Source organism: Tenrec ecaudatus, chromosome 13 (assembly GCF_050624435.1).
Source record: "Tenrec ecaudatus isolate mTenEca1 chromosome 13, mTenEca1.hap1, whole genome shotgun sequence".
Lineage (NCBI taxonomy): Eukaryota > Metazoa > Chordata > Mammalia > Afrosoricida > Tenrecidae > Tenrec > Tenrec ecaudatus.
Window position 1 is genome coordinate 30,483,823 of NC_134542.1, and position 24,117 is coordinate 30,507,939.

Sequence of the window (24,117 nt, forward strand, 5' to 3'; positions counted from 1 at the left end):
TATGTGGAATGTATAATGCAATATTGGGCAGATCCGCACAAGGCCAGTTTTCAAAAAGCGCAAAGAGCAAGGATATCACTCTGTGGACTAACAGGTGCCTGGTGCATGGTCAGTCCCCTGATGCATTTGCATCATAGTGCCAGCAAAGAATACTGAGAACTCCACAGGGCGTCCGAAGAACAAATCTGTCTTGGAAGCAGCGCTCCCAGAATGCTTCTTCGGGGCAAGGCTGGCGAGGTCTCACCTGATATGCTTTGGACGTGTTATCAGGAGGAACCAGTCCCTGCAGAAGGATGTCATGCTTTGTAAAGTGGGGAGTCCGCAGAGATAACAATGGGCTCAAACATAACGACTGTGAGGATGATGCAAGACCGGTAAGGTTTTCTTCTTTTGTGCATCGGGTCGCTGTGCGCTGAAACCCACTCCAAAGCACCTAACAAATGCAACAGTTACGGACGCGTCGGCAGCCTGGCGCAGGCCTTCGTGTGTGACTGGTGAACCCGTGGCGTGTGAACAGCGCCGAGAATCCCCCACGCTCGCCCGTGCACGTGCTGCATGCTACCACAGCGACACGGAGCCTACTTGCCTGTGTCTTCACGGGGGACTGGGAAACTGGCTCTTACAAAGGCGCAGTCACCCTTCCCCGCCCAGGGGAGCCGGGCGCCGAACACTCGCGAGCCTGCAGGGGGCGCACGCCTCTTTCCGGCCCGGGGAGCAGGGGCGGGGCCGGCTGCCTGCGGCGCTTCCGCTCCCGCTTCCAAAGAGCACGGCGAGCCCGCCCACACCGGTGGGGGCCGGCCTCGCTGATTGGCCACGCGGCGGGGGCGGGGCTCTGGGCGGGGCTCTGGACGTGGGCTGAGGAGGCCGGGCCTGGGCGGGGACAAAGGCCGGGAGGAGTAAAGGTCCTCGCTGCCGGCCGGCCCTCGGCTTTCTGCAGAGCTGGCGTCGGGACCCCGGGTGCACGCTGGTGGTCGACTGCCGCGCCCCGGTTCCCCCTCCGCAGGTAACCGACTGCAGGCCGCGGCGGGCGGCGGCGGGGCACGGCTCCGATGCCGCGTCAGGGCAAAAGGAGGACAGCAGCTCAGAGGCGGCTTGGACGTAGTGGCCAGGCCTGGGTACAAGGAAGGGATCAGTCCAGACGTGTGTCCCCGAAGGGGGGCTGGGCATGTCGAATGCTTGGGGGGAATCAGGAGACGAGGAAGATGCTTGCAGTGACGAGCCCCAGGAACGTCGAGCTGCGGAAGATGGCAGGGAGGCGTGGCGTAAGAGGAGGAATGCTTGCGGGGCCAGGTGCCTGCTGAGGAGCCTGGAAGCCTCGGACTGGGCGTGGAATGTCCGCTCGGACCCCCGGGACGGCCCCGGGAGCCGGCTGGAGGAGTAGGCCTAGGGGGCGGAGCTCCCGGTGCAGCCGGAGTTGGCGGGGCCCCCGGGGAATGGCGCGGGGCGGCGGGGATACAACCCCGCCACGCCTGGATCTCAAGTCGTGGGCCCAGAGGTTGAAAGGCCTGGGAGCCGTGGGGCAGGGGCGGACATGGGAACTTGGAAGGAGGAACCGAGCCAGCTCCAGTTGTAGCCCTCTTGCACAACGTCTGCTGGTCCCAGCTTTGTACCCAAGGGCGTCCGAATCCAGGGGCTGGCTAACGGAAGAGGACGGGGGTGGGCGGGGCACGCCCACGGAGGCACCCTCCCTGTATGCCGAGGGAGATGCCTGACCTGATCTTTTGACCTGTCTTTGGAAGATTCCTGCTGACCCCAAAACGCCCTTTGCCCCTTTGGGTACAACTCCATACAGCACCGGAAATAAACCCAGCTGTTTGAGAGGTGTTTAAAAACAGCCAAATGACTGTGAAAGTGGTGTTTTGTAGCACGCTTCTTCCTACCCCCTTCTCTGTTTGCTTTTAGGAGAGAAACTGCCCTGAGCTGAGTTGGTCAGATCGAGAGGCCTTGGGGTGATTGCACGTGGAGGCACCGTCCAGGTGAGAATGCAAGCCCCTCCTTCCTGCACCTTGTCTCCTGTGACAGTCCTCCTCACAGGGGCTGGCTTTCCAAAGCCACTGCTGCCACGGGGTTTCTTTCAGCCCTTTGTCTGTTCACCAGGCAAGAGACTCATTTTGCCCAGAAATTATTGTTTTTCATGAACTCACATTTAACATAAACAATTTTTTAAACTGGCCAGAAACCCAGTAGTGAAGAAAACATCAAAGCAGGGTAAGTGGCTCTTCCTTCTTAAGTAGCTCTGTATTATTCCAGACCTGTTTTCTGGAATCCCACAAGTGTGTCAGGAGATTGGATTCAGCTGCGTTGAGGCTGGATGAACCAGTGCCTGCTGGGGTAAGGGGCCCAAGAGGCTCCTTCCTTCTGAAGTCAGGGTTGGAGTGGAGGAAGAAAACCTGAGCAGGGGCGAGGTGAATCCAGAGAGCCCCAAGACCCATCCCAGGAAATTCAGATGTTGAAAGTAAAATGCTGTGCCCTGTGGTGAGCCAGTATCGATAACAGAGCTTCACTTTCCCGGTGAAAACGGGCAGAGATGGAACGGAAAGCTGACCATTGTTCGATATGAGAGGCGACATAATGACTGCAGAAAACGTTGATTTATCCAAGAAGGGAACGATGAATTTAAATCAGCCTCACTGATCTTGGAATTTTGAAAGACAATGCTCTGTACTGTTTTTGCCATTAAGGACAAATAGCCAAGTCATAACTCTTGCGTCATACTGGGGTGAAACACAGCCACATAAAAATAGTATCAAGACCAAGATAAGCTTGCTGCCGCTCAGTTTGTTCTGTTTACAATATGAGGGCATGTATCACAGTGGGGTCAGACGTGCTTTCAGTTACTCTTTGTGAAAGACATGCAGTTACAGTTGGGACATTCATAACCTTTGGAATACTCTTGGGATTGGCATTGTGCCCCAGGGTGGTGCAAATGCTAACACTTGGCTGCTGACTAAAAACGTGGTAGGTTCGAAACAACCTAGAGGCATATCACAAATTAAAAAAAAAAAAGAGAAAGCCAGGCAATTTACTTCTGAAGATGTCAACTGTCAGCTACTGCAAACCTTATGGGATGCGGTTCCCTCCTGACACACCTGGGCTTGCATGTAGGAGCGTATTCAGGAGTATCAGAATCGTTGGTTTCCAGCAGCGGGCTCTGCCTTTGGCTTCTCCATTTCCCTCCCTCTCCCGCTGGCTTCCATTTGTCTCAACACAGGTGTATTTCCCTCCCTGCCCTAGAGCCGTGTGTGCCTTTCCTCTGTTCCAGCTGAGTTCCAGTTTTGCAAATTTGGGAAGTGAAAATGGGCTTGGGAAGGTGGGGGGGGGGGGTGAAACGGGCGCATAGAGACAGGAATATATTGTGGTTTTTTCTGGGGAACTGAGACGCACTGTCTATAAAGACCAAATGACTGTCATCCAACTTTTGCAAGAGAAACCGTAGCAGGCCTCATAATTCTTTTAGTGTCCGTGTTCCTGGCTTTTCCATTCCTCAGTTGCAGCGTAAGGGGGTAAAAATCCTTTGTAGTTGTGTTGCTAGGAAGAAGGTTAAGAAGGGACTTCTTACTGTAAGAAGGAACAGAGGCCATTAGCAGGCTCGGGGCCTCCTCGGCGTCCCAGGGAACAAACAGTCCGCGTGACCTTCTCTAAGCCTCCCAGTTTCACGACTTCCCAATGTTTGCCCTTCACATTACTGTTTCTGGGAAGCCGGTTGGTTGGGAGTCGTGACCGTTTTCAAAATGGCTTCTTCTTCCTCTTGGGAATAAGTCTGCTTCCCTGCCCTCCCAAGTACCATCCCTCCCCCCGGCCCCGCCCCAGCCTACCCTTGCTGGGGAACAGCTGGAGGAAGGACAGTTGAAGAGGTGGGATGTTGAGGAATGGAGGAGGCGTGTGCTTGGATCCTGGTGGCGGCTCATCTATCTACTCACTGTCACCAAGTCCATGCTGACTCGTAGGACAGGGTAGGACTGTCCCTGGGAGTTTCTGAGACTAACTCTGTATGGGAGTTGAAAACCTGTCTTTTTCCCTCAGAGCGGCTGGTGGTTTTAAACTGCCGGCTTTATCATCAGCAGCCCAGTGCATAACTACTGTGCCTCCAAGGCTCCTTGTTGATCTACAGCGCTCTGAATGAACATGCGACGCAATACTTGGCCCACAGAGAATGGGCTTCCTGGGATGAGCCAGAGAGGGTTTGTGTTAGTCTTCAAGCGATAGTACCCTTAGGAATAGTTCTTTTAGTGGTCGTCAGATTATGTGCGTCTCCACTTATAATGGACCAACGCATGCTTTACTATTTTGTTTTCTCTTTTCCGTTGGAAAGGTTCCTTGAAGTCAAAATGTCCCAAAAAATCCGTGGCGGTTCTGTGGTAGAGATGCAAGGCGATGAAATGACGCGAATCATTTGGGAACTGATTAAAGAAAAGCTCATCTTCCCCTACGTGGAGTTGGACCTGCACAGGTAAGTGAATGACTCTTCCTTAAGGCAAACCTGGAAGACATCATCTGAAGAGGTTCTGGAGACGGTGAGCTTCTTTACATAGATGTAGCTGCGTCTTCTTGAAAATGCTGCTTTTTGGTGGGGGCGGACATGCATACAATTTTGCATGGTTTATTTTCATGTTTTGCTGGAAAAGCACCTAACATTATCTAGAACTATTAGGATTCTCGGGTTTTTGAAGCCTCTGCTTACTGTGAAGCTTTTAAGGAGCACCATCCGGGGCCCAGAAAGGAACAACGAATGTGGAATTTGTTGAAGGAAAAATAACAAAGGCTACAAGAAACTGAATATTGGTACCACGGTTGTACTGCACCACTTTCTGTCACTCCCTTAGCCATTTTCCCTTTGCGTCCCTCCCTTTTTCCTTATTGCATACTCCTGTGGGACAGCCAAGCCCCTCCTTCCAGGACCTCCCCTAAAACATTTGTGTTCTGAAGGTTTGTGGGGCTTTTTTTCTGTTAATTTGAGGACAGATATGAAAGGTGCTACATAATGCTGTCATTTCCCCTCTGTGTTTTTCGTAAACTTGCTTAGATTCTTTGTGCATGTGAACTAGAAAACCTAACCAGACTCACTGCCCCTAGGTCAATTCTGACCAATAGCACCCCCTGGGACAGAGTCCAGGATCCCTGGTGGCATAGTGGTTATGCATTGGTGCTTACTGCAAGGTAAGCAGGGAGGAAGACAGGGCTTCCTACTCCTGTAAGGAGTCACAGTCTTGTGAATTCAGGGGGCCGTTCTGCCTTACCCTGAATAGGACCGCTGTGAATTAGCATAGACCCATGGCAGCAAGGACAGAGTTGAACTGCTCCTCGGGGTTTCCGAGGCGGTAAGTCTGGACGAGAGTAGGCAGCCCCGGCTTTCTCCTGCATTCGAACTAGACGTTTTATAAGCTGAAGCAGCTGAAGACTGACTTGGTAAAACATTGAGTAGCGTATTACAGCCAAACTGTTTTTGCCTCGCCATGAGGTGCCTTCAGGGACCCATCAGACAGCGAGGAACCGAGGCACCAGGCAAGCTCTTTGAGTGGATTAAGCATTTTATGAGTTCTCACGTGTTTTAGAAATTTACAGTCATGCCCCAGAGAACTTACGGATCTAATGGCTGCCAGGTTGCATAGAGCTTCATTAACCTAGAGGTATCAGGGATATTAAAGGGAAACTGTGACACACAGTTGGTGCCCTAGTGGCACGGTGGGTTAAGCCCTAGTTAAGTTTAGAACCCACCAGCCATTCTACGGGAGAAAGATGAGGCTGCCTACTCCCATAAAGATGCACAGTTATGGAAACCCAGTGGAGCAATTCTCATTTGCCCGCCAGGGTCACTATGAATTAGATTCAACTCCAGGGCAGTGGGTTTGGTTGGGCTTTTATTGTAGCTGGGAGGAAAAAGCTGGAGCATGCAGAAGACCAAACGAGTTCTCAGTTGTTCCAAAATTGTTGTCATCGTTTCACTGGTTCTTTGTGAACGAGAGTGGGGCTGTTAGCGTGTTAGTGGTCCAAGCCAGCTGCAAAGGGGCATCAAAAGGCTCATGGAAGAGCAGGTGAAGAGATAATAGAACTCTCCACAAATGTCTTGAAGCCCCCCCTTGTAGTCTTTTCTCTGAGAAATATTAAGAAGTGGAGTAAAAACCCACTAGTTTTCCTGATAGATGCTTCTGTTGAGAAATGGCTCTGCAGAACACGGAAACTGCCAGCCTCACTTCTTGCTTCCCAGGTAACGAGGTAAGAGAGCAAGCGGCTTGTGTGAGCTGTATGTGAATTACGCAAGCTGGCCGCCATTTGGAAATATGATTGTTGGGACCAGGTCAAGATTTCCTTATGAGTGTTTGCATCATGAGTTGGGAAATACAAGGCAAGGACGTTTCCAGAGAAATCTGGAGACCTCAGTGGTTCAGCAAGCTTTGCAACAGTCTTTACCCACAGCTGGGGAGAACAAAATAAATGACCACATGGTTGTTTGTGGGCATTGCTGCCGCTCTGCCTGCCTGCAGACGGCGCTGTTCAAGTGGGTCTCGAGCTCTAGCTCTCATAGTATGCAGAACCTTTGGTGGATTCAGTTACGGATCCAGGAAGCTGCAGGCTTGTTTCCAGAACAAAGAAGCCTGCCCAGGAATTAGGAAAGATTCGTCCTATGACTCACTGGCATGAATGAGAGTCCCACTGTTGCGACTGCCTGCCTGTCAGGTCTACAAATCCTGCCAAAATAAGAAATCCTTTAAGACAGCCCTCCTTTTCCTTTTTTTTTTTAACTGAATGAAAAGCAAAATGTTGCATGAAGGTAGGTTTAATTATGTAATTACAGGGAGAGAAGCCAAGCAAAAGGTATCTCTACACGATGAGAAGTGGGCAACGGGGCAGAGCACAGTTGTTCCCACTGTTTCCACCTAGACAACCTCCCATTACAGCACAAGCAGTCCAATGTTTCTCTTGGTGCTTTCTGAACTGACACCCATCAGCTGGCTTTAAGGCAGCCCTGGTGGCGCTATGGGTTAGGTGTTAGCTGCTAGCCACAAGATCGGGCATTTAAACTGACCCGCTGATCTTTGGGAGAAATATCGGGCCGTCCCACAAAAGAGATAGCTCAGAAACCTACCTAAGATTGCTATATAGGAATCGGCTCGATGGCAGTGGGCTTGGGGTGCAATCAGGCTACAACTTGAGAGCATTGGTGGTGGTTCAAGGGTCGAGGCCTAGGTTTGACTTCCAGGTTCAGGTTCAGCCAGTCCACCTCCCACAGAGCCACCATCCATGCGTCAGTGGAAACTTTACATGTTGTTATGATACTGAACAGGCTTCAGTAGAGCTTCCAGACTAGGAAGAAAGGTCTGGTGATCTTGTGGAATCAGCCAATGAAAACCCTATGGATCGAAATGGTCCCGTCATGGGGATGGTCCAGGGCAGGGTTTCGTCCCTTGTGCGTGGGTTTGCAATGAGTTAGGGACTGACTTAGCAGCAGTGCTAAAACTTAGTAAATGTAGGTATCTTTCGAGACTTTCAGTCTCTGCAGAGCAAGCCCCATATGCTCCCACTGCTGTAATTGTTTCCACCACTGCCATCGAGTCAATGCCGACTCACGGCGACCCTGTAAGATAGAGAAGAACTTCCCCTTTGGGTTTTGGAAACTTAATTTTTACAGGAGCAGAGAGACCCCTTTCTGCCAAAGAGCAGCTGGGCTGGTGGGTTCCAAGCAGTTAAATCAGCGTTTCAGTTAGCGGCTCAGTGCATAGCCCGCTGCGCCGCTCACTGTCATGACGCAGGTGGTAACACTCCCAGTAACCCAGGAGTTGTAACGCCTCCTCCTCCCAGCTATGACCTCGGCATAGAGAACCGTGATGCCACCAACGACCAGGTTACCAAGGATGCTGCAGAGGCGATAAAGAAATACAATGTTGGCGTCAAGTGTGCTACCATCACCCCCGATGAGAAGCGGGTTGAGGAGTTCAAGTTGAAACAAATGTGGAAGTCGCCAAATGGCACCATCAGAAATATCCTGGGAGGCACTGTCTTCAGAGAAGCGATCATCTGCAGAAACATCCCCCGCCTGGTGACTGGGTGGGTAAAACCCATCATCATCGGCCGCCATGCTTATGGAGACCAGGTGAGTCACTGCAGCGTGCTCGCGCTTGGCACATTTGCCTTTGGCTGCGTGGCAGTTCCAAATGATGTGCATTGTACTCTTATCCTTGGCGCCTGCTTGCATTAAGTGCAGGATTGAAAATGCTTGTCCGAGTGTGCCTATCTGTATAGTTAGTTGCCTTTATTTAAATATTATCAAGTATACCGTAGATACTTGTGTAAACGCTGAGTTTTTCGGCACATTTCTTTTTTTCAATCATTTTATTGGGGGCTCGTACAATTCTTATCACAATCCATACATGCATCCATTGTGTCAAGCACATTTGTACATTTGTTGCCATCATCATTCTCAAAACATTTGCTTTCTATTGAGTCCTTAATATCAGCTCCTCATTTTTACCCCTCCCTCCACCTTTTCCCCTCCCTCATGAACCCTTGATAATTCATAAATTATTACTTTGTCATATCTTGTACTGTCCGACGTCTCCCTTCACCCACTTTTCTGCTGTCCCTCCCCCAGGAAGGAGGTTATATGTAGATTCTTGTAATCGGTTCCCCCTTTCCACCCTACCTTCCCTCTACCCTCCAGGTATCGCTACTCTCACCACTGATCCTGAAGGGACCATCTGTCCTGGATTCCCTATCTTCTCAGTTCCTATCTTTACCAATGTACATCCTCTAGTCGATTCAGATTTGTAAGGTAGAATTAGGATCATGATAGTGGGGGGAGGGAGCATTTAAGAACTCGAGGAAAGTTGTATGTTTCATTGTTGCTACACTGCACCTTGACTGGCTCTTCTCCCTGCAACCCTTCAGTAAGGGGTTGTCCAGTTGCCTACAAATGGGCTTTGGGTCTCCACTCTGCACTTACCCTCATTTATAACGGTAGGATTTTTTTGTTCTTTGATGCCTGATACGTGACCCCTTCGACACCTTGTGGTCACACAGGCTAGTGTCAGCACATTTTAATGCAATGTTTGGTAAAATTTGGTGCCTCCGCTTATATTCAGAACAGCTTATACTCGAGTATATACGGTAGATGCATTTAGATAGGCACCCAGCTCAGCAAACATGGATTTTCTTGCATGTGCTGTTTTTGCTCTGTCTTGTTCTCTTATTAGGGTAAGCCATATGAGTTGCCTTCTTTTTTATTGGAAATTTCAGGTGGTTCGGCCTCAGCCCTGGCTGCACAAAAGGAGTTCCTTTGAGTATTTTCTGTTTGTTTGTTTTAGTTCCATAGGCTAGTCTCACCCCGAGCCAGTTAAGTCTAAAGTTCGGAGCGATTTCAGTCATGTCAAAGCTCTCCAGGTGATTCTTATGTGCACGTAGGGTTGAGGATCACCGGAGACGTGGTCACTTCATACATAAAAGGAAAAACAGACTCTCTTAACTTGAAAGCAGTCTCTCTAAGATTTCACTTCCTGCTTAGAACAAAGGCAAATGGCCATTTCTGAATCTCTGCACAAGTAGATTCATTGGCAAATCAAACAGAAAGCCGGCTACTACACAAATCCAAATAACATGCTAACGCCATGCTTCAGGCTTCCACCGGAAGCAGACTCGCTTTTAGAAGTGCTGAACATGGGGTTCTCTGTTGATGAGACACCGCGGCTCCGTGGAGCAGTGTTGCCAGTGCAGCCACTTTTCTTCCTAGTGCCAGGGTCTCGGGTTTAGTCTCGGAGAGGGCCACTTAGTTTTGCTCCACCCCTGGCAGCCCAGCTGTTCTCAGCCTGGCCAGTCTCCTAATCACCTCCCTGAGGCCAGGCCGGGGGTGGGGGGGGGCAGTCCTGGGAGCACCACTCTAATCACTTACCGTGTCTGAGATGCCTTTCCATGTCCTTATTGCTCTTTTACTATTATTTTCCTATCACTTGGCATCAGTCACTTGGTCATATGGTCATTCTGTTTATTAATCCAGATTGAAAATTTCAAGCATCAAGTTTATTCACTGGTGATTTCTTTCTGCCTAAACCTACGCAGAGGAGCCCAGGTGGCGCAGTGGTTACACGTTGGGCTGCTAGCAGCCAGGGTCAGCAGTTGGAAACCACTAGCTGCTCTGCAGGGGAACGATGGCACTCCACTCCTGCAGAGTCACCGTCTCGGGCAACCCCCAGGGCCGTTACCCTATCCTGTCGGGCAGTGGTTCTCAGCCTTCCTCATGCCACGACCCTTTCCTACAGGTCCTCATGTGGTGGTGACCCCCCACAACCATAAAATGATTTTCATTCCTCCTTCATAACTGTCATTTTGCTACTGTATGAATCTTAATGTAAATATCTGATATGCAAGATGTATTTTCATTGTTACAAGTTGAACATAATGAAAGCATAGTGATTCATCATAAAAGCAATATGTAATTATATCTTGTGAACTATTTATTTCTAATAACAAATAAATGAGATTTTGTCTTGAAGCATGGTGTAGCATGGGTAGCAGTCTTCACACCGGGTGCTCGAATGTGAGCGGACCCGCCTGGAGATGAAAGAGGAGTGGTGTCTCGGTTCCTAAGACCATGGGAAATAAGTGTTTTCCAATGGTCTTGGGCGACCCCTCTCAAAGGATCATTCGATCCCAAAAAGGGTCGCAACCCACAGGTTGAGAACCACTGCTATAGGGTCTCTGAATCAGAATTGACTTGATAACAGTTTGGTTTTGGAGCTAACCCTACAAAAAGGGATTATGTTCTTAGTAAGAGCGTCTTTCTCTTGAGAAGTAGACAGCCACTGCTACCCATAAATGAAGGCTGCTGTCAGAAGACGTGTTCTAGGGAGAATGGGTGTCTCCTCTTCGGTGTGGTCTGGCAGCTCTGTATCCACCGGCAGTGGTATTGCCCTGCACGGCCCTAAACAAACAAGTGAGGCTGGCACTCGCTGGGACCTGATGCTGAATCAGTTCATTGGAAGAAGGTTCAGTGCAGCAAAGACTAGTGGGTGGCTGGTGTGTGCCAAGCACATTTCCCATGAGAACCGCTCCGCTGTCCTTGGGTAGCCCTTTCTAGGGGTCATTAACTGGGTGCAGCTGCTTTTAGAATGCTGGCTTTCAATGGCCCAGCCCTGGACCCGGCATGAGCAGCAGTGGTAGCCATGAAGAGCCTGAGCCCTGAAGGTATTAGTAAGAACCAGAACCCAAGTGTTTTTGACCCTAGCAGAATCACTCACTCCACACCAAAATTCCCTAAGATTGAGCTAAGAGTCAAGTGATATGATTCAAGCCCATCACCTGAAGCATGTGGGAATCAAACCAGCAGTTCTCCACCCTCATGGTCAAGAAGTAACTAGTATTGTCACCCCCTCTAGGAAGATAGTTGCCCCTCGTCCTCACTCATCTCTCTCTTGCCACTCTGGAGCATTGCTTATCATTGCCCTTTTACATGTGTGTCTTCTCCCTTCCGTTAGGCTTCCGTTGTTCCCTGTCTGTGCCTCATCAGTGCTCAGAGAGCTTGCCGTGAACTTGGTAGGCACCCTCTAAGTACGTTGTATTTGTGATGTGCTCCACTGCTCAGTGAGGGAGCCTGAGTAGCACCAGCAGTCTGCAGTGGGCTGCTAACCTAAAGGCTGGTGATTCAGACACACCCATGGAAGAAAGACCTGGTGAACTGCTTCCTTAAGGATTATAGCCCAGGAAGCCCACGGAGCAGGTCTGCCCTGTGTGTACATGGAGTCGCTAAAGTCAGAGACCAACTCGATGGAGACTAGCAGCCCCCACTGACCACCATTAATGAGTTCCAGGCTTCTAGGTCCCTGAATTCTGTAGGTCAGGTCTGCAGCTATGTTGTCTGATTTTTTTCCCCCTTCATAATTCTTTTTTTTTTTTTCAGTTCTATAAAGTTTTTCTTTTTTTTTTTTTTTACATTTTATTAGGGGCTCATACAACTCTTATCACAATCCATACATATACATACATCAATTGTATTAAGCACATCCATACATTCCCTGCCCCAATCATTCTCAAAGCATTTGCTCTCCACTTAAGCCCTTTGCATCAGGTCCTCTTTTTCTTGTTTAGCTATTTTTCCTCATTGTTTGTGAAATTAAGTTCACTCACATTTACGGTCTTTTCTTCTTCCAAATAGTACAGAGCAACTGATTTTGTTGTCCCTGGGCCTGGGAAAATAGAGATGACCTACACGCCAAGTGACGGGACCCAGCAGGTGACGTACCTGGTACATAATTTTGAAGGTATGCATAGTGATATCGCAGGCCACATCTTCCTCTTGTTATGGCTCATTTGGGTGACATGCTTGCGGTTGGCGTCCTAACGTAGTTGTGTGGCTGCCTGACCGTAGGCTCTGTACCAGTCACATTTCTGTAGGACCCAAACTCTTAACAAAGAAAAGCACCTGTCTTCCTAGGATGCATAAAGGACCAAAGGGACTTGAGAATCGGGAAGAGAGTGTATGTGGACAATTCCCCACGCTCATGCTTCAGGAGTCTGGGAAGTAGCTGGAGCTGCATCTTCCTAACTAAAGACGATTCCCCACAATGCCCCCCCCCCATATAATGCCAATTAAAGATGTTTCTGTTAAGCACATGGCTGCTCTGCAGTATGCACATGGACAATCTGCCATCCGAGCGATCAGGCCTTATGTCTGACCCACCCTAGGCACAGCCTTATCTATGATAAGGATCATAGATTGTTCCCTTGGAGAAGAGCTCAGAGACACTTATGGTCAAGGCAGCTCAAGGAAGGCCAAGGTTAAGCTGCTATCTTGACTCTAGAACCCGCCTACCTTGTGACCTGTATGCTTACAAGGACTTGCTAGCCCAAGACTATGTGAGCGTGTTGGAGAATGCATTAACTCCCACACTGTGCTTCCAGGTCCCGTGGGGGCGGTGAGCACTTGCATGTCGTGTCTGTTGTCTCTTTATAATTTACCCTTCAGTTACACATCCGCCCTTAGGACCCATTTGGTTTTAGAGGCTAGTCCCCCACAGACAAGTGCCAGGAATCTGATCTTTTCAAATGGTAAAAATTAAATGCTAGTAGTCCCAATTTACCCAGCTTGTAATAATTCTGTTCTTGCAGGAAGTATTTGTGCTAGGTATTTGCTGAAATTTTCTTCTAGCCCTTCTATGTGTTTGTCCTTTGAAAGTAGAACGTTTGCGCTTTGTTTTTCCTTTCCAGCCATCCATACCCCGGCATGAAAAGGTCATTACAACAAAACCCACCCCCGAGTCATAGGCCCCTCTTCTTACCTCTCTCCAAGTCTTTGAGTCCCTCCACCTCCTCACCCCACCAACACACAACTTCACTTGTTGTTTGTTCCCCTTGCCTCTTGCGTCAGAACTGACTCTGGCAGAGGATCCTCTAAATAATCTTTCTGAAGAATCTAGTGCTGCTAGGTTCAAGGACTCTCCCTCTGTGAGCCCAGGTTGTCCTTGGACAGTGGCATGGATTCAAGGTATTTTCAGTAACAACAGAGTTTGAAGACAGTCGTTGTGAAACACTGGGGATTACATGTAACTTAATTATTTCAACTAATGAGAAGAGGACTTTCAGTACCCGCTAGGAAACTAAAAAAGTGCCCTTGAATATTTGAAATTGAAAGTTTTCCCAATGGCTCCTTGAATGTATACCTATAATTTAAAGTAAATGTTAGAATTTTTTTTAAGATATGTAAATGTCACTTTTGAAAAGTATTCACTCTTTCTTGCACATATTTTGGCTTCATGCCATTATCCATTTTTTAATAGTCATTATCTTAAGACTGTAAACACTGTGCTTCTCTCATTTCACTTGCCCCTTCAAGCACCTGAGAATGTTCTTAGGCAGGAACTCCTGGGTGGGACTTTGTGAAGCCTGGGCTCAGGCGTGACAGCTGAGGCTTGGGTGCTTGCTGGTTGCGGAATGGCTTCAGCCTTGTCAGAACTGTGCCTCACTTCCCTTTTTTGTCTTCTCCATCTCCCTACAGACGATGGTGGTGTTGCCATGGGGATGTACAATCAAGATAAGTCCATCAAAGACTTTGCACATAGTTCTTTCCAGATGGCTCTGAGGAAGGGTTGGCCTTTGTACTTGAGCACCAAAAACACTATTCTGAAGAAGTATGATGGACGTTTTAAAGACATCTTTCAGGAGATATATGACAAGTAACTGAAACTTTTTAAAAAATCTTTTCCTTCATCTAACCTGCTATTAAGAAGCCATGGTGATGCTATAGGTTAGCTATTAGACCACTAACTGCAAGGTCGGCAGTTCAAACCACCAGCCACTTGTCAAGAGAAAGATGAAGCTCCTGTTCCTGTACCGATTTATGGAAACCCTCTAGTGTCGCCGTGAGTCGGAATTGACTTGATGGCAAAACGGGGTTTGTTTGGGTTTAAGCTGACAGTTGTGGTCCACCCTTGACCCTTTGATTCCAGGACAAATCAAATGAAACCATCACTTGCATGTAAAGATGAGTGGAAAACTGATTTTAACAGTTGCTTCTGGAAGATACACATGCTCTCAAACAAGGGCCCTGCATTACTGAATGTTTGAATGAAGGTAGCATGCTAGTGATAGAATGGCCTGGCTTTTCAAGTACGCGAGCTACTCAGTCGGGACTATTTCCACTTTTCCTGAAGCCCATTGTTCTATTAAGATGTACAAGTCTGCTCCGGTGCAATCACGGGGACTTGAATCAAAGCTTATAACGATGTTGGAGGCAGTGCCAATGTTGTGGTCTGAGTAACTTCCAGCTTGCTTCCAAGTGCATGCCTTCTGGCCAGGGATCTCCTTCCTGCTGAGATACCTCCCGGGGCACTTTGCACTGCCCATCAAGACCAAATTTAGAAACTAGCCCCAAACATACCTTTACCAGGATGATAGCAAGCAGTAGAATAGTCCTCCTGCCCATGCTTGCTCTGAATTTCGAGAAGAAATTCAGTCGGTAAAAAAAATACAGAAAGTCACCTAATTCTTCCACCTTTCCTGAAATTGCCTTTGCAGATGGCAAACTGGGGTCCCGGGGCTAGAAAGTGATAGGTGTGAGCCCGTGACTGTTAGACCCCAGGTGTACGCTGCTTCTGAACAACTCTGCTTCCTGTCCTCCCTTTGGGAGCCATGGACACCACCTGGCACAAAACCAATGTCCTTCTTATTCCCCCTTTCTCTCTTAGGCAGTACAAATCCCAATTTGAAGCCCAAAAGATCTGGTATGAACATAGGCTCATTGATGACATGGTGGCCCAAGCTATGAAGTCAGAGGGCGGCTTCATCTGGGCCTGTAAGAACTATGATGGTGATGTGCAGTCCGACTCCGTGGCCCAAGGTAAGAGGCTGAACCACGCAGAGGTGAAGCTTGGCCTGCATCAGACTAGGTCACTCTGGTAGTTCAGGGGCTGTTGATGGTCTCTGTGAAATGGGCTGCACTGTAAGGCATTCAAACCCATCTTTTCGTTTGAGAGGAAAGGACGTGAAGCTCAGGCTGGGTACGTGACTTTACTCAGCCACGCCGAAGAGGTTACTCTGTAGGTTAACGGCTACTTTGAGGTGTCTGGTGTAGTGGGTTATCCATTGGGCTGCTGACCACAAGGTCAGCCAGATCGAAACCACCAGCCGCTCCACAAGAGAAAGATGAGATTTCTACTCAGAAATGCGTTTGGTGGTTTGGGTTTGTGCAGGTTGAGATTCCTCACTCTGCTTTAGTTGTTACCACAGTTTGCAACTTGCAGAGCCAGAGCTCCCAGCAGGCAGCACAACTGCCTGATGTGAAAATCCTGATTTTTTTTTTCTCTGCTGAGAATGGAAACACCAGCTCACCCCAGGCTCCTAGGCCAGGCCGAGTCAAGTGAGGGTCCTGGGCTGTCGAATAACCAGGGGGAGGGTCACTCATGGGACTCCAGAAGCCTGTTCCTGGAGCACTGGGGAACAGTGCACTTCTGACATCCTTGAAGTGGTTCTGGAACTTATGAAACAAGTGTGTTTACTGCTTAGCTTTTAGCATGAAGGCACGTAGCAGAGAAGTCCGGGCTGTGGACAGAAATTCCAGGAACCACTCCCTCCAGAGCAGGGGGAAGGGCCAAACTCGTAGGACTCCTTTCAGCACCCGCGTGCCTTTTAATCTCAGTTGTCCAGGTAGCTTTGTAAACTCGCGACCCCCAGATGAGTGTTTGTATTAATGTTGACTGTATTTGCCTTTCTATGGGAAGTACTTTACTTATTCTGCCGAGAGTTAAGCATCTACTATGAGTATGAAAATCAGCAGGCCAGCCCAGGACAGATAGCTGTTGCTGGCAGACACATGATCACACGGTCCTCTTCCCCCTCGGTCCACTGCTCTCAATGCTCAGTCATTTGTTCTGTGTGGAGCAGAGAAAGGAATATGGCTGTGTGATAGCTCCATTGTGGAAAAGGAAAGTTATTCTTGTGGGGTCTAAAATTATGCCGGTGTTCCTAAACGTCCTCATGGCAACAAGAAGAATGCAGACAGGTGTGCGCACCCGGCCTCCCTGATATGTGGTCCACGACCTAGGAAATTATGCCACTTAGAGGTTGTGCAAACACTACAGGTTGTACAGACAATCTCACCCAAACCCAGTGCCATCCAGCCGCTTCAACGCACAGTGACCCCATAGGACAGGGGAGAGCTGCCCCTGTAGGTGTCCAAGACTACCTCCTTCCAGGAGTAGAAAGTTTTGTCTCTCTCCTACGGAGCAGTTGGTGATTTTGAACTGCTGACCTTGTGGTTGGCAACTCAACTTGTAACCCCTTATGCTACCTGGGCCCCTCCATGTACAGGCCGTTCCCATATAATCCATACTTAAATCCCTGTAAAGCCAATTGCAGTAAAACCTAATAGGAGCCTTCCCAACAAAACCCCAGAGCTGTAGCCACGGCGGGTGGCCTTGCCTGGGTTGGAACTCTGTTCCTATGGAGGGGGTGGTCCCGCAGCTGGTGGTGGCAGCTCTTCCTGAGGATCCCATGCCACCACCTCAGCAGGGAGCCCAGAAGCCTCAGTGCACCTTCACTCTGGGGGCTGAGGTCTTGAAAACCAGCCATGAAGTGCAAAGTAGGGGAGGGAGCTATCTCTGTATTTCACATGCAAATGGCGAGTTAGGGGTTCAAAGGACTCGTAGGCATGGGTAGGGCCCAGCCCAAAAGTGCAGCGATAGGCGACCTGAGGCCCAAGCTGTGTAGATAAATGTGACTTAAGACATACACACACACACCCCCCCCCCATTACCCACCCCTCAACAAAGCAAAACACCCACTCGGTGCCGTGGAGTAAACGCCACCTCATGGAGCCGCTGCAGGACACAGTAGCATGCCCGGTGAGTTTCTGAGACTGTTAGCGGGGATAAAGACCCAACTTTCTTCTGAAGAATGGATGCTGGTTTCAACTTCTAACATTGCGGATCCAGCCCAACGCGTATGCCGCCAAGGCTCCTAAATAGGCTAACGGGAGCAGAGCTCTCTGTCCTCCCTGCTCCGGAGGCATGACCTACTCTGCACTCACACCAGCTCATTCCTGTACTGCCAAATTTCTGACAACTTGTGTCTCCTTCTAAGGCTAATAGGTAAGCAGACTTGATGGCCGTGGTTCTTCAGGTCTGCTCTGAGTCCAGGGTTGAGTGTTGACTAAAGCCCCGGGCCAAGTCAGCGGTAAAAGGAGCTACTAACCCCACACAGAAATGTTTAACTCTCCAAAGATGAGTGAAAATAAAATGATTGCTAATCCACATAGTCAAAGGTAGTAAAGTTGACCCTAGGCTGACTCCAGCATGCGCGCGCACGCGCGCGCACACACACAGCAGCAGCAACCCATTTTCAATGTACATTATTAACTCCACTGGTGCCATTGAGAAGTATCCAAAGTGAAAGGGGGAAAATTCCTCTAGATTCTAAATGTCTAAAATGGTGAAAAAGAAGAAAGGACACTCGATTGCATGAGCTGCTAAGTTATAGTGTGCTCTCTGAACCAGGAACCACGGCACGGGGTTGCATTGTGGGGGAGCATTGGGAGACTACGGAAGGGCACGTGGGACATTCTCAGCCCAGGTCATTCTGCTTTGATTGGCCTTTTCTTTCTACTGAGTCTGAGTAGCTTCAGGGCTTCAGGAGACCGCTCGTATGACACCCCAAACACCATCAGCATGTGAAAATAGAAATCCTATTTTGAGGTCTATCTCTATAGGGAGTATTAATCTTTAAAAACCCAAACCATAGGGTTTCCAGGGCTGGACTCTTGGTGGAAGGAGAGGCTGCAGCGGCTGGCGGGTTCCAGTCTCCTGAGACAATCCATGTTCCTTCAGGAACGCGCGCATATGTCTACTTCACTCTCACAGTGCCGTCAGATTGGTGCTTCGATCACTCCCATTTTACAGGGAGTAACACTGAGGAGGCACAATAGCCTCTAGTCAGAGAGTTCAGGTGGAATGCAGGCAGGTCCCAACGTCTCCATCTGGGAGCGGGCAAAACAAATAACAACTTTTCCAGATTCCTCTGCTCTGAGATCTGAAGCAGGGACCCCACTTTCAGAAAGGCCCAAAAACTGAGGCTGCCTCCATGCCGCTTTTGTTTGCTAAGCCCAGTCAGGTCTGATCGGTCCCCTCCTCCCGGAGACACCAGCCATCTGCAGGCCACCAACCCCAGCGCTCCATGCTCTGCCACTTCCAGGTTACGGCTCCCTTGGGATGATGACTAGCGTGCTGATATGTCCAGATGGCAAGACAGTAGAAGCAGAGGCTGCTCATGGGACTGTCACACGCCACTACCGCATGTACCAGAAAGGACAGGAGACCTCCACCAATCCCATTGGTAAGATGGGGTGTTGATGTCTACACGGGCTTCTGGTATGAGAGGGCCCTCTCCAAAGGGACTCAGAGTGGTTCCTTCCTTGGCTGCTGGGGGGCTGTGCAAAGGTGTCACCCGATAGCTGATTCGGTGCTACTGAGGATGGCCTTTATAAGGTGCTTCTTGAAAGACACACTGGGGCTCCCAAAAGTTCATGGATAAACCGGAATGAAAGGGCAGTGGGATTCTCCCACGAATGTTCTGAAGTGCCTGGCATATGTGTCCTTCTGTTTTATGGGTGAATAGTCTTTCTAGACAAGAATGTGATTAATAAGCATTCTGCTTCTCTTCTGGTGTAGCAAAATATCATGGAGGCTAAGAACGAAAGGCCATATAGATCCTTCCCACAAGTGTCCAAGGAAAGTCTTTAACAGAGCAGGCCACTTACAGACAAGAGATAGACAGGAGTATGACTTCTTCCAAGTTTAAAAAAAAAAAGACCTAAGTGTGAAGCATTAGTATTTCATCCATGAAAATGTATTTTCATAAAACTTTTTTTTTTAAGTTTTGTTTTTTACAAAAATGCAGGTTCTTCACCGTTTCACCTGGTAGAATTCTGGCAGCGTTCCTAAGACTAATGAAGTCAGTCTCGGGAGCGGGAGCCCGTGCTGGGTTTGTGACAGTGAGACTTGATGGTGGAGGTGCGCTTGTTCTCTCACTCTCTCCTGTAGCTTCCATTTTCGCCTGGACCAGAGGGCTCGCGCACAGAGCTCAGCTCGATGACAACAAGGAGCTCAGCTTCTTTGCAAAGGCTCTCGAAGACGTGTGTGTGGAGACCATTGAGGCTGGCTTCATGACCAAGGACCTGGCTGCTTGCATAAAAGGCTTGCCCAAGTGAGTGTGAACCGCCCTCAGCCCTGGGGTCCAAGCACGGCGCGTCCTTGGCGGACTCAGCCTGAGTGTTTCCTAGAACGGTATGAGCTGTGACTCATCACCTAGGGCGGCGGTTCTCAACCTGGGGGTCGAACAACCCTTCCACAGGGGTCGCCCAGTTCAGAGCAATAGCAGAATTACAGTGATGAAGTAGCAACAAAAATAACTTTATGGTTGGGGGCTCACCACATGAGGAACTGTAGTAAAGGGTCGCGGCGTGAGGGAGGTTGAGAACCACTGCTCTGGGGTCAGCAGGCACCCCCTGTAAGCTGTCAGAGTGCGTAATTTAGGCTGTGTGAGAGATAGGGCCTCTGTGGTAACTGCCACTCTGCCTCTGCTGCTGTCGCAGAAAAGGAGTCACCGGCAATGTGGAAACGTGTGACAGTGTGGCTTGATGCACAACGCCAGGGTATAGGCCAGATTTGGCCCATATAAAAGTTTGTTAGCTAGTTGGAAATCATTGTATGACACGGTGCTGAAAATAATAACCAAAACAAGAAAAAGGGACCTCGGAGTCAATTTTATGTCACTACTTCTTTATTTAAAGTAAGCAGCACAGTAGCGTCACGCCCCTTCCTTACGTGTCTGTAGCCATCAGAGATTTTGTGGGATTGGTAGCCAATGCCCCAGCGGCTGAGCTGCTAGTTAGAAACTCCTCCCCAAAGTCAGAGTTTGACTATGGCTCACATCAAGAAACACAGAACTTTAACACAAATACTTATCCCAAAGAGCATGTCCTTGAGGATTTGTGAAGGTCATTATATAACAGTAGCAGAAGTAAACTTGATCAACGATGATCTTAACAGTGCAGTACCTTTGTTCTTTAATTGAGAGGACACCTAACGGTACGATTATGCCAGGCCACTGTCTTTAGTTCTGCTAGAAGAAAGAGGAGTGTGGAAAAGCAGCAACTTGTGGGAATGTTGGAAATGGCGTACCACAAATAGTCTTTAAAATTCCTAAGAATGAGGAACAAGAAATAGGGTGATTTCCATGTAGTGGGTGTCAGCAAACTAAAGCTCCAGGATTGTTTCACCCTCAAAGCTACAGAGTGGAAAACCTAATGTGAATGAGCCTCAAGTCCTGAGACTGAGTCAGCCCTGACCTTGAGTAGCAGTCTGTAGCTTAGGTAGCTTGTTAACCTTAAACAAGAATTTCTGGTTAAGAATTCAGCTGCTAACAGAAGAGTTAGCAGTTCAAACCCCCCAGCTGCTCTGCAGGAGGAAGATGAGGCAGTCTGCTTCTATCAAAACTATATAGCCTTGGACACCCTATTCATTCTAAATCTGAATCGACTCACTGGCAATTGACTTTGGTTTGATTCTTGAGAATTTTTGTCCCAGAAATAAATATAGGACTACATTAAATAGCATCTCTAGGGCTTTAATAAACTACATTTTCTTTCTCTCTCTCTCTCTCATTAGTGTGCAGCGGTCTGACTACTTGAATACCTTTGAGTTCATGGACAAACTCGGAGAAAACTTGCAGCTAAAACTGGCGCAGGCCAAACTTTAAGATCGGGTTAGGCGCCTGAGGTTTTCTTTGGTAACTAGGTCCCACTGGTTTACATTTTTCTGTATAACACTCAAGGGTTAAGACGAAATGAATCGGTTTTGTAATTTGTTTAGGAACCAGAAGTTTATCTTTTCTATGCGTTTACAGTCTTTTATTATACCTTCAGTAATTGCCACGATCATGAACGGCGACCAAGAAGGCTGGGTTGAGTAGCAGCCTCGGAATCACTTAGTACTCTTTGTCCTCACTGCCACGTTTTCTCAAATTCAGAAACCAATGACCAAAATCCCAAGGGCTTGAATAGGTAAACCGGCGCCTCAGGCATGTTTTCTTGCAGACTCACTCTCCTGCCCGAGTCCACAGTGCTGGTGAGATAGCCCCACGGTGTCACATGGAGCTGCGCCCTGAACGTGTGCACAGTTTAGAAGAGCGAGCATGAGGATCATGAAAATGTGTGCTGGGCATTTTTGAAAAGTGCTCTTGCTGGCTGTATTGAGATGCTGAATATCTTTGAGGACGCAGGCGAGTGTGAAATCCAAAACCAATGCTGCCTGGAGCTTAGCCGCCTTGTGTTTGTCCTTCCCCCGTGCGGCCAGTTTACCCGAAATCAAACTGGGCTGGCAAGGCCAATGAACTGAAATCCGAACAGACGTGAATCTGTTTCATTGGGTGAAACAGACCGATAACCAGACTAGGAAAGGCCACAGCCCTGAGCCCTGGCACAGGAGATGTGGAAGACGTGTAGCAGCTCTTTCTGCAGGCTGTTTCAGGTTACTGCCAGGACCGCGGAAAGTGACACTCTGCCAAAGAGATGCAGTCACCCACAGCTTGGAGAAGGGCACCATCGTCCCCTGCTCTGCATGTCAAGAGCATGCAACACACGTGCTGCCCTTGGCCTTGGTTTTTCGATGAGGGAAATTAAGTTTCTAGCAGGGCACCAATCTATATTTTTCCTCTCCTGGTTATCATTCTGGTTCACGCACATTTTCAAATTCGAATCATTCTCGTTTCACTCCCTAAACCGTCCCTGAACCAGGAAGACCCAGTCGGAAGCCCTGCCCCAAGTAATTTTCATCCAAGTGCAATACTTTCACAAGCCGCATCTTTCTTGGACCTCTGCTGGCCCGTTTTCTTTCTTATATATAAATGTGACTTTTTTTTTTAGAAGTTAATGTTCAACACTATCCAAGTCATGTTCCTCCTCTGAATCGTTCATTTTAAAATAAAATGCTAATGATTGTCCTTTTGAGTTTGTTTCATGTGCTTTTTGCCGTGTGCATTCTAGATGCTGGGCCTTTGCTAATGTATTTCATTTGAAAAATCCCTGCCTTCAGATAATCAGTGACCCGTGACGGAATGGGTCTTTTCAGAATCCTGAGATGGAACTGATGGGTCAACTTTAGACCCATTTCCCTCAGTGCCACCCTTTAGCCCATCCAGACCCACAGACCCAGGCAGTTCTCTGACGGGGCCCTTGTGAAGCAGAGGAAGCCCACTCCACTCAGGTACTTGGTCCTTGGCTGAAGTAAGAATCGAGACCACACAAGGTCTTCCAGAGAGATCAAAAATTCAATTTTCCCATGAGATCATGCTTTTAATTTTGGGGGTGGGGGAGTGGGGGTAATGCTTCAAATTCAAGCAAACAAGTTCCCATTCAGAAACATGAAAAGGCTTTTTTTTTCTCCCGCTACACTTTTTTTCTTTTGATTGTGTGAAATGCACATATACACACAAGGGTAAGACAGAATGTGTTGCTACAAAGCCACAGAAACCTTTATTAAGCAAAAATGTCACATCGCTGTGACCCTAATGTCCCTTTTCAATATTCAGAAGTCGGAAGGGACAAGATCAGAGCTGCCAGGTGGATAGTGTGAGGGTGTGTTTTGTCTGCAAAATTCTTGGAGACCAACCCTTGCTACCCTCAAAGAATGAGCAGATACATTATCATGATGGGAAAAAAACTTCAATTTTCTTTAAAGAAAAATTCATAAGCCCTTGTGTTAGTCTGGGTTGACTAGAGAAACAAATTCATAGACACTTGTGGGGAAGAGAGAACTTTATATCAAAAAGCAATTGTACATTATGAAAATCCAGCCCAGTCCAGATCATGTCCACAAGTCCAATATTAGCCTATATGTCCAATACCAATCTATAAATTCCTCTTCAGACTCATGCAACACATGCAGTGACACCAACTGCAGGAAGAACACAGGCCAGTGGGTGGAAAGTCTTGTGGATCCAGTGGCAGTGGAAGTATCTCAGTGCTGACAGGGGTCTCCACATGGCTCCTTCAACTCCAGGCTCTAGCACGGCTCCATGTGGCTTGTCTACAGGAATGTCTCACAAGAGAGTCTGTATGTGTTCCCCCTCCAGGGAGCTATTTATCTCCATGGTGCCTCCAAATGAGGTCATCAAGCTGGGACTTGATTGACAGACTGAGCTCCACCCCTTCTTAATAGTCTCAAGTTACATCATATGTAACTACCACAGTCCTCATGATTATATGTTGTTCTCAAAGGAAGTGTATCACGCTGATCCCTTTCAGTTCCAAAACTCAGTCATAACCCTCTGAGCCGGCTTCTCTGCCATGAATTGAATTGGCTCAGCAGTTCCCCTTGGAAGCTATTATTTTTATCTGAGATTAGACTTTGGAGGTTCTTGAATGCCAGGGACTTGGTATAAGACATAATATCTTATTAAAAGTTTTTTAAAATATCTTTAAATATAAATATTTGTGAAATGCCTTACTCAAAATAAGCTTTTTTATGGAGGAGTACCATTTTTCATTATTAGAAAGATATGCCTATAATTATATAAGAAAGAAAAAAATTAGATAAGAAAGATTGAGTCATTTGATTTATTTGGATGCGTAAACACAAGGTTTTT

The 24,117-nt window shown here is 48.2% G+C and overlaps 1 protein-coding gene across 1 annotated transcript; it reads left to right on the top strand.

Moving 5' to 3' along the window:
- Positions 1-865: 865 nt before the first annotated feature.
- IDH1 (isocitrate dehydrogenase (NADP(+)) 1) lies at positions 866-22,473 on the top strand. Its single transcript, XM_075530370.1, has 10 exons — positions 866-1,003; positions 1,903-1,976; positions 4,313-4,450; positions 7,798-8,089; positions 12,140-12,245; positions 13,979-14,156; positions 15,168-15,319; positions 18,667-18,807; positions 19,515-19,677; positions 21,141-22,473. The coding sequence occupies exons 3-10, from the start codon at positions 4,329-4,331 to the stop codon at positions 21,229-21,231; spliced, it is 1,245 nt and encodes a 414-aa protein (XP_075386485.1). The 5' UTR covers positions 866-1,003; positions 1,903-1,976; positions 4,313-4,328; the 3' UTR covers positions 21,232-22,473.
- The last annotated feature ends 1,644 nt before the right edge of the window (positions 22,474-24,117 follow it).

Bases quoted from the DNA above. Each gene is read 5' to 3' on its own strand.
- IDH1 (XM_075530370.1), top strand. From the start codon at position 4,329: ATGTCCCAAAAAATCCGTGGCGGTTCTGTGGTAGAGATGCAAGGCGAT. The intron at 12,246-13,978 runs GTATGCATAGTG...ATCTCCCTACAG, and splicing joins CCTGGTACATAATTTTGAAG to ACGATGGTGGTGTTGCCATG. The intron at 18,808-19,514 runs GTAAGATGGGGT...TCTCTCCTGTAG, and splicing joins GACCTCCACCAATCCCATTG to CTTCCATTTTCGCCTGGACC.